This window comes from Ovis canadensis, chromosome 13 (genome assembly GCF_042477335.2).
Source record: "Ovis canadensis isolate MfBH-ARS-UI-01 breed Bighorn chromosome 13, ARS-UI_OviCan_v2, whole genome shotgun sequence".
Lineage (NCBI taxonomy): Eukaryota > Metazoa > Chordata > Mammalia > Artiodactyla > Bovidae > Ovis > Ovis canadensis.
The window spans coordinates 36,247,296-36,267,755 of NC_091257.1; the positions used below are offsets into that span (position 1 = coordinate 36,247,296).

General features: G+C 37.9%; 1 protein-coding gene across 2 annotated transcripts in view; it reads left to right on the top strand.

Moving 5' to 3' along the window:
• Window positions 1-20,460, top strand: part of PLXDC2 (plexin domain containing 2) — a 440,092-nt gene that overhangs the window by 250,334 nt on the left and 169,298 nt on the right. For both annotated transcript variants that reach the window (XM_069547392.1, XM_069547393.1), the window contains exon 4: window positions 1,858-1,927. In XM_069547392.1, the coding sequence (XP_069403493.1) occupies window positions 1,858-1,927 (70 nt within the window). The remainder of the gene's footprint in view (window positions 1-1,857; window positions 1,928-20,460) is intronic.

A 20,460-nucleotide genomic window follows, 5' to 3' on the forward strand; every position in this document is an offset into this window, starting at 1 on the left:
GAAGATGCAGCTTTCACTAAAAAGGAAAGGGAAAAAAACTAATTGAAAGTCACTGTAAATTTTAAATGATTAATATCATGCCAAATAAGTCATTAGGAATCTCTGATGGATATAAAAAGCAATCATTTGCATAATTGGAAAGAGCTAAATTCAATCTAACTATACTGCTCCATTTTTTTAGCTTGTATGTTGGGAGAGATATAATATTGAAATTGTTGAATTTTAACATAATAGCCTTTTATTATAGGTGGTTTGTACATTCTATTGGGCTCTAGATCAGCCGATTGATTTCCCTATGGATCCTTTTATTTCAGTTGATCATCTTTGTTATAGCTCACTGTTTTTTCTCTCATATCCATCTTAATAATAATGAATCTGATTCATATCATTTCAAACATATGAAAAATCTAGGATTTCTTTTTCTTTGCTTTGCTTTTTGTGTCTTGTTTTTTATCTTACTATACATATGTATGTATGCTACTGCTGCTGCTAAGTCACTTCAGTCGTGTCCAACTGTGTGCAATCCCATAGACGGCAGCCCACCAGGCTCCCCTGTCCCTGGGATTCTCCAGGCAAGAACACTGGAGTGGGTTGCCATTTCCTTCCCCAATGCATAAAAGTGAAAAGTGCAAGTGAAGTCGCTCAGTTGTGTCTGACTCTTAGCGACCCCCTGGACTGCAGCCCACCAGCCTCCTCCACCCATGGGATTTTCCAGGCAAGAGTCCTGGAGTGGGGAGTACTGGAGTTATATATATATATATATATAATATATAACAATAAGGTATATTATAAATATATATATATCCAAAGCTTCAGATCTTCTTTTAGAAAAAGAGAGGGGCAAAATTTATGAACTTTATTCCTCGGTCTCTCCAGTTTTCCTCTCTATAAAGTAAAAGTAGCTTTCTAGTAACCAGCATTTTTAAATTATTGGTATCCCATACCTTTAAAAGTGTACAGAAAGTAATTGCTCTCAAACAACACTGGGGGCTAGGGCTGCCAGTCCTCACCCAGTTGAAAATCCACACAGTGATACCTCTGCCTCAAAAACAAAGGAATTAACGAATGACTGACCCAAGGGCAGGATAGAATCAGGACTCAAACCCTAGTCCTTTTGATTTCATACTTTGTGATCTCTAATCAAACTTTTCTCAATGCTGCAATAATTTAAAGATCTCTCTAATGAAAACACAGATACTATATTATTGGGAAAAAAAAAAAACACAAAAACATGTTATAAGTAGAACTGACCAGTTCATTTCAAAGCCATGTTCAAGGGTCATTTGTATACTGAATCAGGGGAGTTTGTCACAATCTGAAAAAGAAAAATATCTCCAGGTTTAGATCTGTAGGTGCAAAGTATCTTATTCCATAAAACTGCCTTTTGTTCTATACAGAAAATAAGTTGACTGTATAATTGCCTAAAATAAAATATTTTTACTTTTTATTTAGTAAAACTGAACAGATAACATGCTCTGCTATTTTGGAGAAGATTAATCAAACAAAAAACAACCCTAAATAAATTGTTGATCATGATGGTTGACCTGCTTTGTAGTGGACAACTGAAAGGCAGGAGTGATGTTAAAGAGAATAGCTTGATTCAGAGCTGAAACTGTTAGATTCCCTTTGGAAGTGAAGAATAGATTAACAGATCATAACAGCCCAACTTTGTTTTTTCACATATTTTAAACAATTAATTATCAGAGGGTAAAAAATTCTTTATTTCCATCCAATATTCAGATTCAGAAAGTCAGCTACAATAATAGTGGTGTAATTTTTTTAGGTAGAAGGCTCTTCATTTTACATTTACTGTTATGCACATTATTGATTTTCTTTTCTGGTTGTTGTTCCTTGCAGAGAGTGAATCTGTCCTTCGATTTTCCATTTTATGGCCATTTTCTACGTGAAATCACTGTGGCAACTGGGGGTAAGTGGTTTTCTACCCATTCACTCTAAATAATCTACAGTTTCACTACAGTTATTATTTTTAATTTACTTCATATTTCAAAAGGGACATTTATTGGAAAAGCCATTGTCTTCTATCAAAAAATCATGGGTATAAATAAAACCTAAGAAAAGTACAGCCATTGGGAAAACTTTTCTGCAGAAAAGAGAAAAGATACTTATAATAATTTTCAGCATAGATTCATCTCTGCTGTCTTTTCAAGTTTTCATTCATTCTTGATAATATGGAAGACTACATGAAAGGGAACAGAATTATAAAGAAAAGGTGCTTAAGGAAGCTATAGAAGTGTATCATTTTCATTTAACTTATGTAGTAGATTGAGATACACACACACACACACACACACACACATTCTGTTAGCTTTAGTTATTTGGTTGTTTCCTCCCCCTTTAATGCCACCTAAGTTGACTGAGAATTTTAAAAATGAACACTGAAACTCGGTTTGAATTCTCTTCATTTTATTTTTCTCCACAAACTTTGGAGGTTAGTTTAGAGATTAGCAATAGCCTAGAAATGCAATTATCAGTTTTCCCAGGAGTCAGAAAAATGTATTCCTTGAATGCTACTAGCAGAAATAAGCAAAATGCCAGAGAATATCACTGTTTGCCTAATAAGGAGCAGTAGAGAAAGTAGGAGAAAGAGAGAAAAACATAAAAATGGAAAAGTAAAGAAGCAAATTATTAATAAATGAAATACACAGATAGGATGAAAGGTCTGTGGATGGCTCATACTAAAGCACCAGAGGGAGTCCCTCTCCTTCACTGGGTTTTGGTCTTCTGGATGGTATAGAAATCAGGTTGGTCACTCATCATATTTCAGTAAAAGACTTAGAAGTTATATAGGATTCAGAGGAAGATTTGTAATCAGGAATACCAATAATCAAGTAACAATTTTAAGCACCATCTCTCAGCACTGGCAAAGAAGGTACCTCTGCCTTAGGATCATGTAACCTAGTGCACAAGGTGAAGCAGAATGTGGGAGTTGCTTAGAAAATATAAACGATGAAATACGAGTTTCCCGAGATGATAAAGCTCAAACGTAAGAATCCTTTAAGACTTAATAGAAAAATTACTTAAGATATTTCTTGAAGGAAGTTAGAATTTCTGTGATTGTGCAGGGAAAGAAGAGTAAGTCACAGGGAAGAATATCTTGAATAAATATTATACAGAAGAGAAAATTTGGTGGAGTATTTTGAGATAGTAAATAACCAAATTTGAATGAAGCTGGGTATGTAGGTTTAAAAAAAAATGTTAAGATGTGAAAAGCAGGTTGGGACAATTTTGTATACTGCCTCAAGAGTCAGTTAGAGTCACTAGTCATTATTTGAGTTCAGTTCAGTTCAGTCGCTCAGTTGTGTCCAAATCTTTGTGACCCCATGAATCGCAGCATGCCAGGCCTCCCTGTCCATCACCAACTCCCGGAGTTCACTCAAACTCACGTCCATCAAGTCCATGATGCCATCCAGCCATCTCAACCCTTCTCCTCCTGCCCCCAATCCCTCCCAGCATCAAAGTCTTTTCCAATGAGTCAACTCTTCACATGAGGGGGCCAAAGTACTGGAGATTCAGCTTCAGCATCATTCCCTTCAAAAAAATCCCAGGGCTGATCTCCTTCAGAATGGACTGGTTGGATCTCCTTGCAGTCCAAGGGACTCTCAAGAGTTTTCTCCAACACCACAGTTCAAAAGCATCAATTCTTTGGCGCTCAGCTTTCTTCACAGTCCAACTCTCACATCCATACGTGACCACAAAAAACCTTAGCCTTGACTAGATGGAGCTTTGTTGTCAAAGTAATGGCTCTGCTTTTCAATGTGCTATCTAGGTTGGTCATAACTTTTCTTCCAAGGAGTAAGCGTCTTTTAATTTCATGGCTGCACTCACCATCTGCAGTGATTTTGGAGCCCCAAAAATAAAGTCTGACACTGTTTACACTGTTTCCCCATCTATTTCCCATGAAGTGATGGGAACAGATGCCATGATCTTTGTTTTCTGAATGTTGAGCTTTAAGCCAACTTTTTCACTCTCCACTTTCACTTTCATCAAGAGGCTGTTTAGTTCCTCTTCACTTTCTGCCATAAGGGTGGTGTCATCTGCATATCTGAGGTTATTGATACTTATCCCGGGAATCTTAATTCCAGCTTGTGCTTCTTCCAGCCCAGCGTTTCTCATGATATACTCTGCATATAAGTTAAATAAGCAGGATGACAATATACAGCCTTGACGTACTCCTTTTCCTATTTGAAACCAGCCTGTTGTTCCATGTCCAGTTCTAACTGTTGCTTCCTGACCTGATACAGGTTTCTCAAGAGACAGGTCAGGTGGTCTGGTATTCCCATCTCTTTCAGAATTTTCTACAGTTGATTGTGATCCACACAGTCAAAGGCTTTGGCATAGTCAATAAAGCAGAAAGAGATATTTTTCTGGAACTTTCTTGCTTTTTCCATGATCCAGCGGATGTTGGCAATTTGATCTCTGGTTCCTCTGCCTTTTCGAAAACCAGCTTGAATGTCTGGAAGTTCATGGTTCACATATTGCTGAAGCCTGGCTTGGAGAATTTTGAACATTACTTTACTAGCATGTGAGATGAGTGTTAGAAGACTCTTGAGAGTCCCTTGGACTGCAAGGAGATCCAACCAGTCCATCCTAAAGGAGATCAGTCCTGGGTGTTCTTTGGAAGGAATGATGCTAAAGCTGAAACTCCAGTACTTTGGCCACCTCATGCAAAAAATTGACTCATTGGAGAAAACTCTGATGCTGGGATTGGGGGCAGGGGAGAATGGGACGACAGAGGATGAGATGGCTGGATGGCATCACTGACTCGATGGACATGAGTCTGAATGAACTCCGGGAGTTGGTGATGGATAGGGAGGCCTGGCGTGCTGCAATTCATGGGGTCTCAAAGAATCGGACATGACTGAGCGACTGAACTGAACTGAGATAAGTGCAATTGTGCAGTAGTTTGAGCATTCTTTGGCATTGCCTTTCTTTGGGAAAGTCCTTTATTAGATAAGTGATAAACTTAAGAAGCAGAACCAAGATTATAAGTGGAATCTAAAAAAAAAAAAATGAGACAAATGAACTTACTGACAAAACAGAAAGAAACTCACAGACTTAGAAAACACACTCATGATAGCTGGGGGAAGGGATAGTTAAGGATTTGGGGAAGGTTATGTACACACTACCATATTTAAAATGAATAACCAACAGAAATCTACTGTATAGCACATGGAATTATGTTCAATGTTATGTGTCAACATGGATGGGAGGGGTGTTTGGGAGAGAATGGATACATGTATATGTATGGCTGAGTCCCTTCACTGTTCACCTGAAACAACATTAACAACACTGTTAATTGGCTATAATCCAATATAAAACTTTTGGTGTTAAAAAAATAAAAACACAAAGCAGAATCAAGATACTTTGTAATGCCTTAAAGTATAAAAAGACTGAAGTTAGTGCATATAGTTGAAAGTGTGAAAAATATTGAGGACCTTGGTAATTCTGTGGCTTCAAACCATAGGAGAGAAATGATGCTATTAACAAAATTTACAAACTCTAAGCAGAAGAACTGGTTTTAAGGCTTCAGTCCAGAAGCTATTATATTTTGTGTAAAAAAAGGACTATATATAAGTAAAATTCATACACAGATTCTGTCTTAATGAGTTCACTGTGTATGTCTGTGCTAGTATATTGCCAGGCATTTAATAGACAATTAATATGTTGAAGGACTGAATGAAAAGGAGAAAGGCAAATTAAAAGATTTTTCCTATAAATCATGAATTACTTCATGTCCACTCACATCTTTAAAGTATGATATAAACATGAATATCTCATAATATGAACATTAAGCATGTTTTCTGAGACTTAGGTTACCAGTGTTCTACTGAATTTTTAAAAGTGAATCATTAATTATGTTTGTTCAAAATCTGTACACACAGTGGTGAAAATATGGGCAGCTTTGCATTTTCAGTTTCTCAAATCATTTTATCTTTAAAAGTCATGTCAGCAATTTAGCCAATATGAAGTAAGATTTCCCTTAGCTGAGTTGGTGGGAAAAAACCCAAACAGATGGCTATATCATGTTTATTGCTTCAAAATAACCTTCTTTCTTTGCAAAGATCCTCAAAATAAGTGAAAAATCTGCTGTCTTGAATGATTTGTATCTTCTTTGATGAAAACAATAATGTAAAAAAACCCTTTTCTATTTTTTGTTTAAGAAATGCTAGTATGGCACTTGCATATATGAATCCATACCCTGGTTAGACACTGACCTAGGCTTCTCCAAAATGGAACCAGAATCTCTTGTAAAAGTTTTCAACTAAATAAATAGCTTGTCTACACCTCCATTGTGTATTTATTCAATCAATTTTGGTTGAGTCCCTCTGTGAAAGACACAGTACATAACATTAATACTTTGGTTTGTATAGAGAAGAATAAACTGGCTCCTCCAGGAGCTTAGAATCTAAGAAGAGGAAGGATTATGTGACTAAGCAATAAGACAAGGTTGACTGTGAGTGTTGGAGGATCAGAAAGGTGCTCCAAGAGAGGGTCATCCTTATTGAGCAAATCAGAAACAGGTTTGTAAAAAAAAAGCTAACATTTGACATTGGCCTTAAAGGAAGGTGGAATTTTAGTATGCAGAGAAGCAGGTTGAAAAGAGGTGAAGAGGGAAGGAATATTCTAGACAAATGGATGCCAAGCTAAGTGACTTTGCTGAGTCCATATTGAGCATATTTGGAGAGCTATCAAGTAAATCTGTTTGTCTTGGGTGGAGACTCAAAGTAAGAAGAGTTCAGTGAATGGGAACTGGGAAGAGTGATGTAAGATACTTTTAACTTTAGACATTTGGATGATATCCAGCAAGCACTGGGTTTCTTTGAGTAAATAACAGATCTGGCCTGATCTGGTAATGGAGGATAGGATAAGGTGAGGGGTTTAAAGGCAAAGGAAGAAGCAGGTTTTTCAGTACTTCTAGTGCCTGAAGCCAGTGAAGGGCACATCATTTGAGTTGTCTAATCATTGTGTTTGCAAAGGTTTTCAGGCAATAGGATTCATTAAGACACAGGTGAGTAAAGCTAAGAACAGCTTGGAAGAGAACTTCTGAATCATAGATTTTCAAGCAGTCTCTTCTGATTAAATAGGTGGTATAAGCAGATAGACCTACCTGACAAATGCTCATCACTTTGCAAAACTAGAGAAAGTGAATTATTAACTATGAAAACCTTACAAGAAAAATAGAAACCACCAGTCAGATAGACTGAAGTAATAAAGTAGACTGAAGGCCATTGCAAATAGACCAGGGACTGAAATTTTTAAGTAGGAATACATTGATTTCTATGAAACAAAATGAAAGAAGATATTCTATTGATTGCCACTTCTCCCTGAATGTGTCCACAAATAACTGTGACCTGTTTTCATATATGGACTTCCTGGTAGCTCACTGGTAAAGAATCTGCCTGCCAATGCAAGGGACATTGATTCAATCCCTGGTGCAGGAAGATCCCCTGGAGAAGAAACTGGCAACCCACCCTAGGATTCTTGCCTTGAGAATTCCATGAACAGAATAGCCTGGCAGGCTACAGTCCATGGAGTCGCAGAGTCAGATATGAGTGAGCAGCTAAATAGCAACAGGATGAATACTTTAATAGGTTCTTTTTAAATTTTAGGCTTCTAAGGTGATCTTTTAAAAGCTTCGAAAAGCAGGTTTACATCTGAAGATAAAATTTTTTAATTCTTGCAACCATCACTAGTAATGATATCTCTTTCATGAGTTCATTGTGGGCACTACATTTAACTAGATGAGAGGAAACTGAGAGGTGGGAAGAATGGTGATTGATGCCTTATATAATGGTGAAGAGAAAAGTTGACATTATCCAGACAATTCTGACCCCAAATTTTAAGTATGTAGTTATAGGCTAATTCAAAATGAGTGTGTAGAATGGCAAGCAAGCCACACATGAGATTAGGAATCAAAGATGACATGAATTAAAAGACAACATTGGTTATGTGAAGGTTTACCCTCCTTTCCTTTCTTTGTGAATTTCTAGGTGGAGATATAAGAAGATAGTTGTTCAGGTTTTTTTCCCAGGGTATGAACACAGTTTTATTGTAAAACCTGTTTCACACACATCTCTTTTTCTGGTTTAGTGATATAATAGACATATAGCATTGTATAAGACGTGAATTTTAGTTCTATTTTCTTTTGTTTGCCAGATGCTAACTAATAAAATGTAAAATGTCCACTAAGTAATCAGTATTTAATATCTGGAAAATTAATGGTGTTTAAAAAAGTCAAACAAAGAAAAGTAAAATGTATACAGTCAGCCCTCCATATCTGTAGGTTTTGTATCCTGTGATGCAACCCACTATGGATCAAAAATATTTTTAAAAAATTTTTGTAAAGTTCCATGAAGCAAAACTTGAATTTGCTGTGAGCTGGCAACTATTTACATAGCATTTACATTGTATTAGCAATTATTTACATTGTATGAGATATTATACAACCTAGAGTTAATTTAAAGTATGTGGGAGGATATGTGTTGGTTACACAAATTGAGTTTCAGGGGATTTTGGTATGAGAGTGGGGCTGTGTCTGGGAGACAGAGGAACAACGGTATCTCCTTTCTTCCCATGCCTCCAAATCCATTAGTACACCTCCCAAGGCGAAAATAAATTAATCTGTATGTGTGTTTTTTAAACTGTTGTTGTTTATTGTTTAGTCACTAAGTCGTGTCTGACTCTTTTGTGACCCAGTGGACTCTAGCCCACCAGGCTCCTCTGTCCATTGGATTTCCAAAGCAAGAATACTGGAGTGGGTTGCCATTTCCTTCTCCAGGGGATCTTCCTGACCCAGGAATCGAATGTGTGTCTCCCTCATTGGCAGGCAGGTTCTTTACCACTGAGCCACCAAGGAAGCCCCACTCTTTGAGCTATGGTATGAAATTCAGATCTAAACTAATTTCCTATATCTTGTTAATAGTCATTTGTTTTTTTTCCCCTTTAAGTCCCTAAGAAGAGAGGTTGAAAAAAATAGTGCACATTATTTTGATTGGGTTTTCAGGAAGTATATTACCAAATCTTCCAGCTTCTATTTTATTCTTTCTTTCAAATAGCAATATTTTAATTGTAGTCCCAAATAATATTTCATGCTTTTTAGAGGTACTTGATTAATAATAGTTATAAAAGACTTTTTAACAGCAGAAGAGAGTTAGTTATTACTCAGGATGATTGATTTTAAATACCAACCCTGTAATCTTCCAAGTATATAACCTCGATATAACAGAACTTTATTGCATCCATTAGCTTTCTGAATCTAGTGAAAAAGTAAATGACATTATTTTGTATTATTATTATCATTATGTTATTATGTGTATCCAGAGATCTGATACATGCAGGGAGATATTGAAGGGATAGATGCTGGACAAAAGAAAATCCATTCCAATTTGGTTCACTAATTTAAAGTAACAAACTCAAGTTTCAAAGATTCCTGGATGGAAAGATAAGTTGTGTGATGTCTGCTCTGCTGTGTCTGAGTGATTCTCTGGATATATGTCCTAAAAGTCCAGCTCAATTGTCCTTGATAATTTACTCCCCCAGACTGTCTAGTGTCCCTCAGTAGACTGAGCAGATTCACCAACATTACTGAATTTCTTTTCCCTGTGGCTTTATGAATTGCATGTTCACAAGCCCATTTGTTTCTCCTGTGTATCAATGCGTTGTCTTTCATCAGCACTGGTTCCTTGGGATTGGGGTGAGGTGTCGCTGGAGATCAGAGTGACAAGAGATGCAGAAAGGGGCCACCCAGGAGATAGACTAGAGTCAATATGAAAATTACCAGAGGCAGCAATGTGGGTAGACAGAAGCACAGTTTAAAAAAAAAGAGAGGATCATTGATCCATGGTGGATAAGTGATGATTGGTGACAGGAATGGGGAAATGTTGATTAATCAAAGTGAAAGTCTGGGTAAGAAGCAGATTCTCCAGGCCTAGCCCCTTCCATCACCATAGCAGCCATAGAGAAGTCCACAGATCAATGGATGTTCACTGTTCACTTAGGAACGTTTGCACATGGAAAGCACCGTTTAGTCTCTTATGGATCCAGGCTGTGTTTGAAATATTGGCAAATATTTGCTTTCCTCCCTAGTTCAGATAAATAACAGTATTACCTAGATGCTCAGATACATCACCCAGTTGAAAACAAAAGGAGTCTAGATGACTAATTAACAAAGTAACAAAGTACAGCAATTGCTCTAACCTTGTCCAGTCCTAGAAAGAGGAAGAAAATACTAAGTGAAGCAGGATTGACTTTAGACTCTGGGCTTCCCAGGTGGCATGGTGGTAAAGAATCGGCCTGCCAGTGCGGGAGACACAAGAGACGCTGGTTTGATTCCTAGATTGGGAAGATCCCTTGAGGAAGGAAATAGCAACCCACTCCAGTATTCTTGCCTGGAGAATTCCGTGGACAGAAGAGGAGCCTGGTGGGCTACAGTCCATGGGATCACAGAGAGTTGGACTTGATTAAGCACACACGCACACGTACACTGGACATTTCAGAAATAAGTTCAAAAGAGTTCTATTTCTACTCAAGTCAGCAACTGAAATTCATTTTCTTGGAGAAGTAGTCTGATACCTAGGTTAAGATAAATACTCTTGTATTGGAATGTGGGTCTTCATAAATCACACCAGTCATAGCTGTTGTAACCTTCAGTGAATTACTTAATCTCTCCTGCCTCAGTTTCCCAATCTGTACAATAGCATAATGAAAGCTCCTAGTTCATGAGGACTTTTGTCAGGAGTTAATGACATAACATGTATTAGTGATACTTATTTCAGAGAAAATGCTACAAAAATAGCTTGTATTATTACTACTGTCCTTTTTTAATACATATGTTTTTCTCTACTATTCCTTTGCAAAATATGTTTGCTGTAAAGCTGTGTTTGCCTGTTAGTTTGTCAATTGTTTTCTTTGATAACGTGATCCATAGCTCAGGAGGTGCTTGGGGACTTAACTTTTCATTATCTCCTTTTAAAGTCTGGCTCATCTGTTCCTGACTGGGCAGTACAGGCATGTGTAGATGACTTGGACGTCCTCTTTGTTAGCGTGGGTATATCTGTCATCTCTAAGTACACCTCAGAAGCTCCTCTAAAGGCCTCCCAGTGCTGCAACTCTGAAAGTCTTTCAAAATTTCACACATGGCAGAAGAATCTTGAAATGTTGCTCTAATTGTGATATTATGGGTCATAACTGGATAACAGGCATTATTATCAACAGCAAGCCATCCATATCTTGATGCTTCTTATTCTCCCCTTTGTAAAACATGAACTTTAAGGACAAGTCATCAAAGCATAAAGTTAGTTATGGGTAAGATGATGGGGGGTGGGGATGACACTTGCCTGGTGTCATCTCATCCAGGTTGCCTTTCATAGACATGAGATTTGATTAATTGCTAATAATCCAACTCTAAAATATACTGAAGACCCAATCCCAAATGCAAAATTAAACACTCGTCTGGTTAAATTTATGTGTGATGTTTTGCCTTTGAATTAGGAGATAAATTTCTTTATTCATGCTCAGTTGCTTCGGTCATGTCCAACTCTGCAACCCTATGGGCTGTACCCTGCCAGGCTCCTCTGTCTGTAGGGAGTCTCCAGGCAAGAATACTGGAGTGAGTTACTGTGCTGTCCTCCAAGGGATCTTTGCAACCCAGGCATCAAACCCACATCTTCTGCGTCTCCTTCATTGCAGGCAGATTCTTTACCACTGAGCCACTTGGGAAGCATAAAGTTATTTCAATGCTAACCTTTATTGTCAGGATTTTCCCCTGTTTACATCACAGGAAACCAGTAGGTATAATGTGGAAACAACTCAAAATTGTGTTCTGACTTCAACTGGTACAGCTCTGGAGCTGGGACATATTATTAAACAATAAATATTTTGTTGGCTATTTCTAATGGGATTATGGTAGATTTAGATTACTTTGTTGATCTGACTAGCCAGAGGGCTACAGTGAGATTTTCATTTAATCTGCTTATGGTTCAAATGAGAGGTTTCTGCTGAAGGCAAAGAAAATGTAGGGGAAAAGCTTTTTTAATTGTTTTATTATCAATTTCCACAGCTCCTTTAAAAAAACAAGCATCTTTTAGTTAATAGCTTGTGGAGAAAATCAATAGCACTTTTAGATTACTCAGGGAACATAGAAAAAGTAAAAGTATTGGGAACAATTAGATTTTGCAAAAAAAGAAAAACACCCCACAAAATTCTATATAAATGATAAAGAGAAAAGTATTTTAATGTTTTAAAAATTGTTGTCAATATACATAGCAAAGGATTTACCATACTATTTATTAAGTGTAGCCATTGAGCTCTGCTCCAAATAAGTTTTCTTCCTGATTATTCTTTTTTTAAGTGATAATCTCCATAGATAACTTATCAATATCCTCCAAAATGCCTTCAAAACACAATTATTTCCCAAAACTTTATACCAGTACATTCTTGTAAGCAACGTTTACTGCTCTTAGTAGGTGGCAGAGAGAAAAACCTATTCCATTAGAGAAACATTTGTGAAGGTCACAGTCCAAAGACACAGGACCACTAAAGGCTGAGAAACTTCTAAAACTGAAATCCAAACAGAAAAAATAGAAGTAAAAATAGAACACCCAAGAACTATGGGGCAATAATAAAAGATGTAGTTCAGTTCAGTTCAATTGCTCTTGTCTGACTTTTTGTGACCCCATGAACTGCAGCACACCAGCTTTCCCTGTCCTTCACCAAACTCCTGGAGTTTGCTCAGACTCATGTCCATTGAGTCAGTGATGCCATCCAACCATCTCATCCTCATCTCTTGCCTTCAGTCTTTCCCAGCATCAGGGTCTTTTCCAGTGAGTCAATGCTTCGCATCAGGTGGCCAAAGTATTGGAGCTTCAGCTTCAGCATCAATCCTTCTAATGAATATTCAGGACTGATTTCCTTTAGGATAGACTGGTTGTATCTTCTTCCTGTCCAAGGGACTCTCAAGAGTCTTCTCCAACACCACAGTTCAAAAGCATCAATTCTTTGGCACTCAGCTTTCTTTACAGTCCAACTCTCACATCCATACATGACTACTGGAAAAACCATAGCTTTGACTAGACGGACCTTCGTCAGTAATAAAAGATGTAATGCATACATAATTGGAATGTCGGCAGAGAGAAAAGAAGAGTAGAGCAGAAGAAATATTTGAAATAATAATAATAGCCAAGAACTTTCCAAAATTAATGACAGACACCAAACCAGGAATCTCAGAGAACACTAACCAGGAAAAAAAAGAATGATAGCAGAAAGCACAGCTGGACATATCAGTTTCAAACTACACACACACACGAAAGAATGCAAAGAGAAATTCTTGAAAGAAGTCAGAGAAAATCACACCTTCCTACAAAATACCCAACCAGTGCTCCTTAAAACGTCAAAGTCATCAAAAACAAGAGAAGTCTAAGAGACTGTCATAGTCAAGAGGAGCCTGGGGAGACATCATAACTAAATACGCTGTGATGTCCTGGCTGGGATGCTGGAATATACAAAGGACAGTATGCAAAAATTAGGGAATCTGAATAAGTTTACTTAATAATTCAGATAATAATTATGTATCATTATCTTTTCATTAATTTTGTCCACAATATGGTCATACTAATGACATAATAATGTAAAGTGTTAGTATGAGAAACCAAGTGTGGAGTATATGAAAAGATTCTGCTCCATCTTTGGAGCTTTTCACTAAATTTAAACCTAGGAATAATAAAAAAAAAACTTATTTCTTTAAAAAATATAGGAAATACAAGTGGCTGCTAAATATATGGAAAATGTGTAATCATACTCCTAATAAAAGAGATACAAATTAAAACAGTGAGATATTTTTTCCACTTGTGATTTGTAAAGATATTTAAAAAATAATTTTCCTAATACAATAATTTTTTTAGGACATAGAGAAAAATATAGTCTCAATTATAATCTGTTAAAATATAAAATGTATAATTGTCATTTCTACTTCTAGAAATATACCGTTTAGATGCACTCACACAGGTGTGAAATAATGTATAAGGCTATCCATTGCTAAAGATTGAAAACAACCTGTTAATAAGGTTGTTCAAGTTGTGAACAGATGAAATAAATTATGCACTCACAGAATGGAATGCCATGTAGCCTTTAAACAGAATGAACAGCTCCATATATCTAGTGAAAAAAATCAAGGTGCAGAACAATGTTACACACATATATGTGTGTCTGTATCTGATTGCAGACAGGTATATTTAAACATGCATAAACTATCTCTGAAATAGTTTGAAAGAGATATGATTTTAAGTTCACAAAGAAGTCGCTGGAAAGATATACAGCAAACTATCAACAGTGGTTACTCTTAAAGAGAAGAATTGGTAGATTGCTGGAGTTGGGGAAAAAGGAGACAGATTCCACAGTCATCTGTACATCAAATGACTGCTTTGTTCATGTATTATCCCTTCCAATGCTATTAGGATTTAACATTCTTATTGGCAAGAACTCACAAGGAATAAATCCCTGAAGTACATAAATTTGTTTTCTTTTTGCATAATCTTTATAGTAGATAGTTTTGGAAAACAGTGGAATTTTCAGATTGTAAGGTATCAAGTTTTCTCGTAATTAGTTTTTTCAAAAATTTCTTATGTTTTAGAGTTTCAGGTGGTAAATGAAGTTGCCATTTTTATTGTGTTCATTTAAATTATTTATTGAAGTATTTATTGGTATATCTAAATTTCTTGAGGATAAACCCAAATTAACATCAAACTGCTAAATGTGACATTGAAAGAAGGGCAGTAAAAAGATTTGGGTGATTCATGGTTTAAATATATCGGTCATATTAGAAGGGAAGATATCACCATCTAATTAATCAACACATATTTGATATGATTAGAAACAATTTATTTGACAATATAGTATCAGTAATTAGAAACTGAAAACAATTAGCTGAGTATTTTCTAAGGAGAAACAGGAAAATGTAAGGAGTGTATCTATTATCATAAGTCTGCAGATTTGGCAGCAAGAAATAGCAGCGCTTCAAGGGTGGACCCGTGAGGAAGGGAAGTTAAATCAGGAATGAATGAGGCCATACCAGTGGAGCTCCTCTTGCTGTGGTGCTACTACTACTGCTGCTAAGTCCCTTCAGTCGTGTCTGACTGTGCGACCCCATAGACGGCAGCCCACCAGGCTCCCCCATCCTTGGGATTCTGCAGGCAAGGAACGCATGTAAGAATTAAAGATTTTAAAATTTAAAAAATAAAAAACTAAAAAAAAAAAAAATTGGAAATACCACTAATATCTAATGAACAGAAAAAAAAAAAAAAAAAAGAACACTGGAGTGGGTTGCCATTTCCTTCTCCAGTACATGAAAGTGAAAAGTGAAAGTGAAGTCACTCCGTCATATCTGACTCTTAGTGACCCCATGGACTGCAGCCTACCAGGCTCCTCCATCCATGGGATTTTCCAGGCAAAAGTACTGGAGTGGGGTGCCATTGCCTTCTCCATGCTGTGGTGCTAGACATTGTTTAATGAGGATATTGTCATGAACTGAATAGCTGTATCCCTCCCTAAGTTCGTATGTTGAAGCCCTAAACTCCTACGTAGAGATGAGGCCTCTAAGAATGTAACTGAGGTTAATGAGTTCACAGGGAAGGGGCCCTGATTCAGTAGGATTGGTGTCCTTAAGAGAAGAGACTATACAAGCTCACGCTCACCCTGTGTGCATTCAGGGGAAAGGCCACGTGAGGATTTAGTGACATGGTAGCCACATCTGCAAGTCAAGAAGTGTCCCCAACAGAAGCCAAACCTTGCCTGAACCTTGATCTTGGATTTTTTAGCCTCAAGAACTGTGAGAAAATACATTTCTATTGTTTAAAGCACCCCATCGATGGTGTTCAGTTATGGCAGCTTGAGCCAACTAATACAGATGCCCGAAGGGCTTAATGACTTTGGACTTTCAACAAGGTGGGAGACAGACTCCAGAAGTTCAGATTTTCTGGACCAAAATGATACTTAAGTTCTTGGCAATGTCCTGATTCTGAATAACCTGTCCCTTGGCCAAGCTATAAGGAGCAGAGCCAGCCTCAGAGAAGCAGAAGCCAGGCTGGGCTTCAGGGCTGGCCAGGATGGCAGAATGAGAAGGGCAGAAGCCAAAGCAGGGTATCATTAGGAATAACAGAGACAGCCTGCGGAAGGTAGCAGATGACCACTCCTCAGAGAAGGTGCAGGGTCCAGGGACTAGTGCCAGCCAGAGGGAAGATTTCCAGACCACAGGATTCTCCAGGAGGACAGTTATACAGGACAACAGACAGCTGTGGGCTGCCCCTAGTGGATTTACTATTGGATAAAAGAGAAGAATGACTTGATGGAACAGCCCACAAATACCTCAGTTGAATATTTGTTCAAGAATGCATAGAATGAAGGATTTCAGGTGGTGGTGGAGGTAAGGAATTGCATGAGCTCTCTGTTTGTAAGAATATCTCTACTGAGAAATCTGTGTCTTATTAATATTGTCCAGGAGGCTTCATTATTTCAGTGTATTCCTTGTTTGTTACATAACCTTTGCGTTTGTTCTGTCTACATTGTTGTTCAGTAGATAAGTTGTGTCCGACTCTGTGACCTCATGGACTGCAGCATTCCAGGCTCCCATGTCCTCCACTGTCAGTTTTCTCGAATTCATGTCCATTGAGTTGGTGATGCTATCTAACCTTCTCATCTCTGCCACCCCCTTCTCCATTTGCCTTCAATCTTGCCCAGCATCAGAGTGTTTTCCAATGAGTCGGCTCTTCAACCTGTAGAATATATAAATTACTTGCCTTTTCAATACATATGTAAATGGTATACCACTCAGGTCAGGGACACGAGCATGCATTTCTTTTTCCTCTAGAGATAATGGGTTGTCTGGGCAGTGGTTGATCCTGTGCATTTGTCCTATGGTTTGGCACTATTTAGTACTAGGCTCATACCTACTGGAGGCAAGGGAGGTAGGGGTGGAGCTGCTATTCAGTTCAGTTTAATAACTCTTATTTTCATAAACTAAACTGCAACTGTGTTTCAACACTTCATGCTTAGCAGGTGGCTGCCATGGAACTGATAAAATGTTAGAATGAATAACAAGTTCTGCCTCAGAATTCCCTGGAGTGCTTTGTAAAAATGTGGATATCAGGGTCCTGCACCACACCCGCAGACAGCAACTTCTGTAGAATGTCTACGTTCAAGGGGCAAGGGATGACAGACCAGGTTAGAAAATGAGGGCAAGGGATGAACCTAGACAAATGGTCATTAAGTTGAGTTTGTGTAGCATACACACTCTATTTTTCCCAGATTCGATTTCATTTTAATAGAAAATTTTTCTAATATTTCATATTCAAAGTACATGTAAGATTTGTACTTTTAATTGATTATTGTTATTTCATTTGGGGAGATATGGAAAAGTGATGTGGATAATGGGGAGTACAGACCACCTCTAGACACCACCACCCTCTTCTCAATTGGACTTCCTGGCAGCAGAACCCAAGAATCCGATTTTCAACAGTCCCCCAGGTGATCCTCGTGTTTATTATGCTTGCAATTTTCTTGGGCTCCAAAATCATTGCACATGGTGACTGCAGCCATGAAATTAACAGATGCTTGCTCCTTGGAAGGAAAGCTATGACAAACCTAGACAGTGTATTAAAAATCAGAGACATTACTTTGCTGATAAAGGTCCATATAGTCAAAGCTATGGTTTTTCCAGTAGTCATGTATGGATGTGAGAGTTGGACCATGAAGAAGGTTGAACGCTGAAGAATTGATGGTTTTGAACTGTGGTGTTGGAGAAGACTCTTGAGAGTCCCTTGGACAGCAAGGGGATCAAACCAGTCAGTCCTAAAGGAAATCAGTCGTGAATATTCACTGGAAGAATTGATGCTGAAGCTGAAGCTCCAATACTTTAGCCACCTGATGTGAAGAGCTGACTCATTGGAAAAGACCCTGATGCTGGGAAAGATCTAAGGCAGGAGGAGAAGGGGGCAGGAGGAGAAGGAGGCAGCAGAGGATGAGATGATTGGATGGCATCACTGACTTAATGGACATGAGTTTGAGCAAGCTCTGAGAGACGGGGAAGGACAGGGAAGCCTGGTGTGCTGCAGTCCATCAGGTCACAGAGAGTCAGACATGACTGAGTGACTGAACAACAAAATGGGACAAAGCGCATTTTGAGAAACACAGCACTTTTGTATAAATCTGGTCAGTGGAGACTCTGTAGTAAAAAATGAACTTATAAACATCTTTCTACTTACATCATCAAGAAAGCAATTAGAGTTTTCAGGCATAAATTCAACTGCAGCTGCCTATAAACTCTAAAAGGGAAAAAAGTCACTACTCATCCCCAGATTGCAGGTCTAATTACTTCCTTGTAATAGTTTGCCTGGCAGGTCAAGATTTAGACTGCAGAACGTAGGATTGTTCTTACAAGGCTCAATGTCACCTCTGCTTTGTGTCTGTCTTCCAGAGCTTTCCACCAGGGACATGGACTCATTATTTTCATAATTTTGTCATCTGGCAGTATTTAAAGACAGTTTGTGCCTGATAACTTTCATTAACTTTTCCCCTAAACTGTGTTCTAAGCAATAATATGGTTTATCCCCTCCTGCCCCATTCTTCGTTATGCCGTTTTCTTTGGGTTATAACGACATTATGTATATTCGTATCACATTCCAGAACACAAGGCATAGTTGACAGTCTCCTCCTAGGTGGGTCCAAATGCAAAATGTTGGGCAGCCTCTTCAAGTTAACATTCCAGTGCTGTGCCATTTGAGTGAGAATTCAAAAGGGGGATAGAAGAGAAGAGTTTTATTTTTTTCCCTTCAGTGATTCAGTGAAACAGTATCTGTCACAAGCATCTCATTCAAATAACCCATCCTCAAAGTGAACAGCACTTGTAGTAGCTCCTTGAAAAATTGAGCCTGTGGGTACAATAGAGCACTTAACTTCAGAGAAGGGATGTAAACACCAGTCTGAACAAATGTTGTGCCACTTCTGCTCAGCTTCTATTAAAAACAGTGAACATTCTATTAACAAATAGAATGATGAGAGTCTTTTATACAGAAGCCTTTTTATCCTAAATAGAAGGCCAAAGAATGTATAAAAAGTTTTCTTTAAAATTCTCAAGGATGAAGAATAAATTCATAATTAAGAAGAAATTCATAATTAAGAATTCAAAACAAAAACGATCATTATATGATCTTGATTTTATGACCCATCCATCTATTCTGGAATGTTTGTTCCAATGCACATTGCCCAGCCTTTCCTGCGGGAGTCCAGCTTGCTTCCTCTAGGCCCCCGCAGGCCAGCATTGACCCCAGCAATATATCCGGGAACTGTATAGCAGGATTGTCAATTTCATTAACACCTAGGTTTGGGCTAGAAGAGGAGGTCTTCTTTGTGTGCCATTCAGCTTGAAGATACTGAGAATTTGCCTGTAACTCAGAGACTACCTAAGACAATTTATTAACATTGAACACAGGATGAAAATGTTTGGCTTGCTTAATAATTTTTTTTTTCATTTTCCAAGTTGTCCATTTTCGTGGAGTAAACCACAATCCATCACCTTCATGCATTTGCCTTACACACAGAGTAGCTTCAAGCCAATACATATCGATGTTGTCCAGTGAGACATTTGTTTCTCAAGCTCTATATGTAAAATCCTGAGCAATCTTAAAACCACGGGGACCTTCTAACCTTAAGTGATTTTTCTTCTTCCAGTAGATGCAGTTTGAGGATTTAGATCTTGACATTTTGGCAGTCGGACACACTATCCCTGAGGAAGAGCCCCGTGGCAGCAGTCAAAAAGTAATCCCTCACCCTAATGAACTTGATCTTTTAAAAACTAGGAGCAATGTATTAGCAGTTCGCTTTAAAAGAGAAAAACAAGCGAGCCTACATCTGAAAGCAGCATTTCTGTTGGTGGACTGCAGTTTCCACATCCTGTGTTCCTTTCATTAGAGTCTTTTTATTAATGATTTCTCTACTACTTCTGACATATCCTTAAACATCCCCAGTGTTTTAATCAAGGATATGTTGGTTCTGGCATTTGGTCACAACACCCTTCCTGTGCTTTAATGTGAATGTTAATAAAATGCGTGTCAGACTGTACAGAATGAGAGGAGTAGAGTATATATATCCCCACTGTCCAGGCTCATTATTCCTTTTTCTTTTTTCATAAAATCAAAATTATCTAAACAGCAATGGGTCAAAGAGTAAAACTTTGAATACTTGACAGCACTAAGGACCTAAGCTGCCTGGAGGTGTTTCAAATCTCCTTTAATTCTGTTTCTGACAAGTGGGTCTGTAAGTGTAGATGAAGGATTTCTCCTAATGTTACTATGCAAAGTGTGCCAGTGCTCACTTTACATGGCTGCAGTGACGAAGCTAAATGTTTCCAATATATATTAAGTCAATTTTTAGTGAAAAACCCAAAGGCAAATG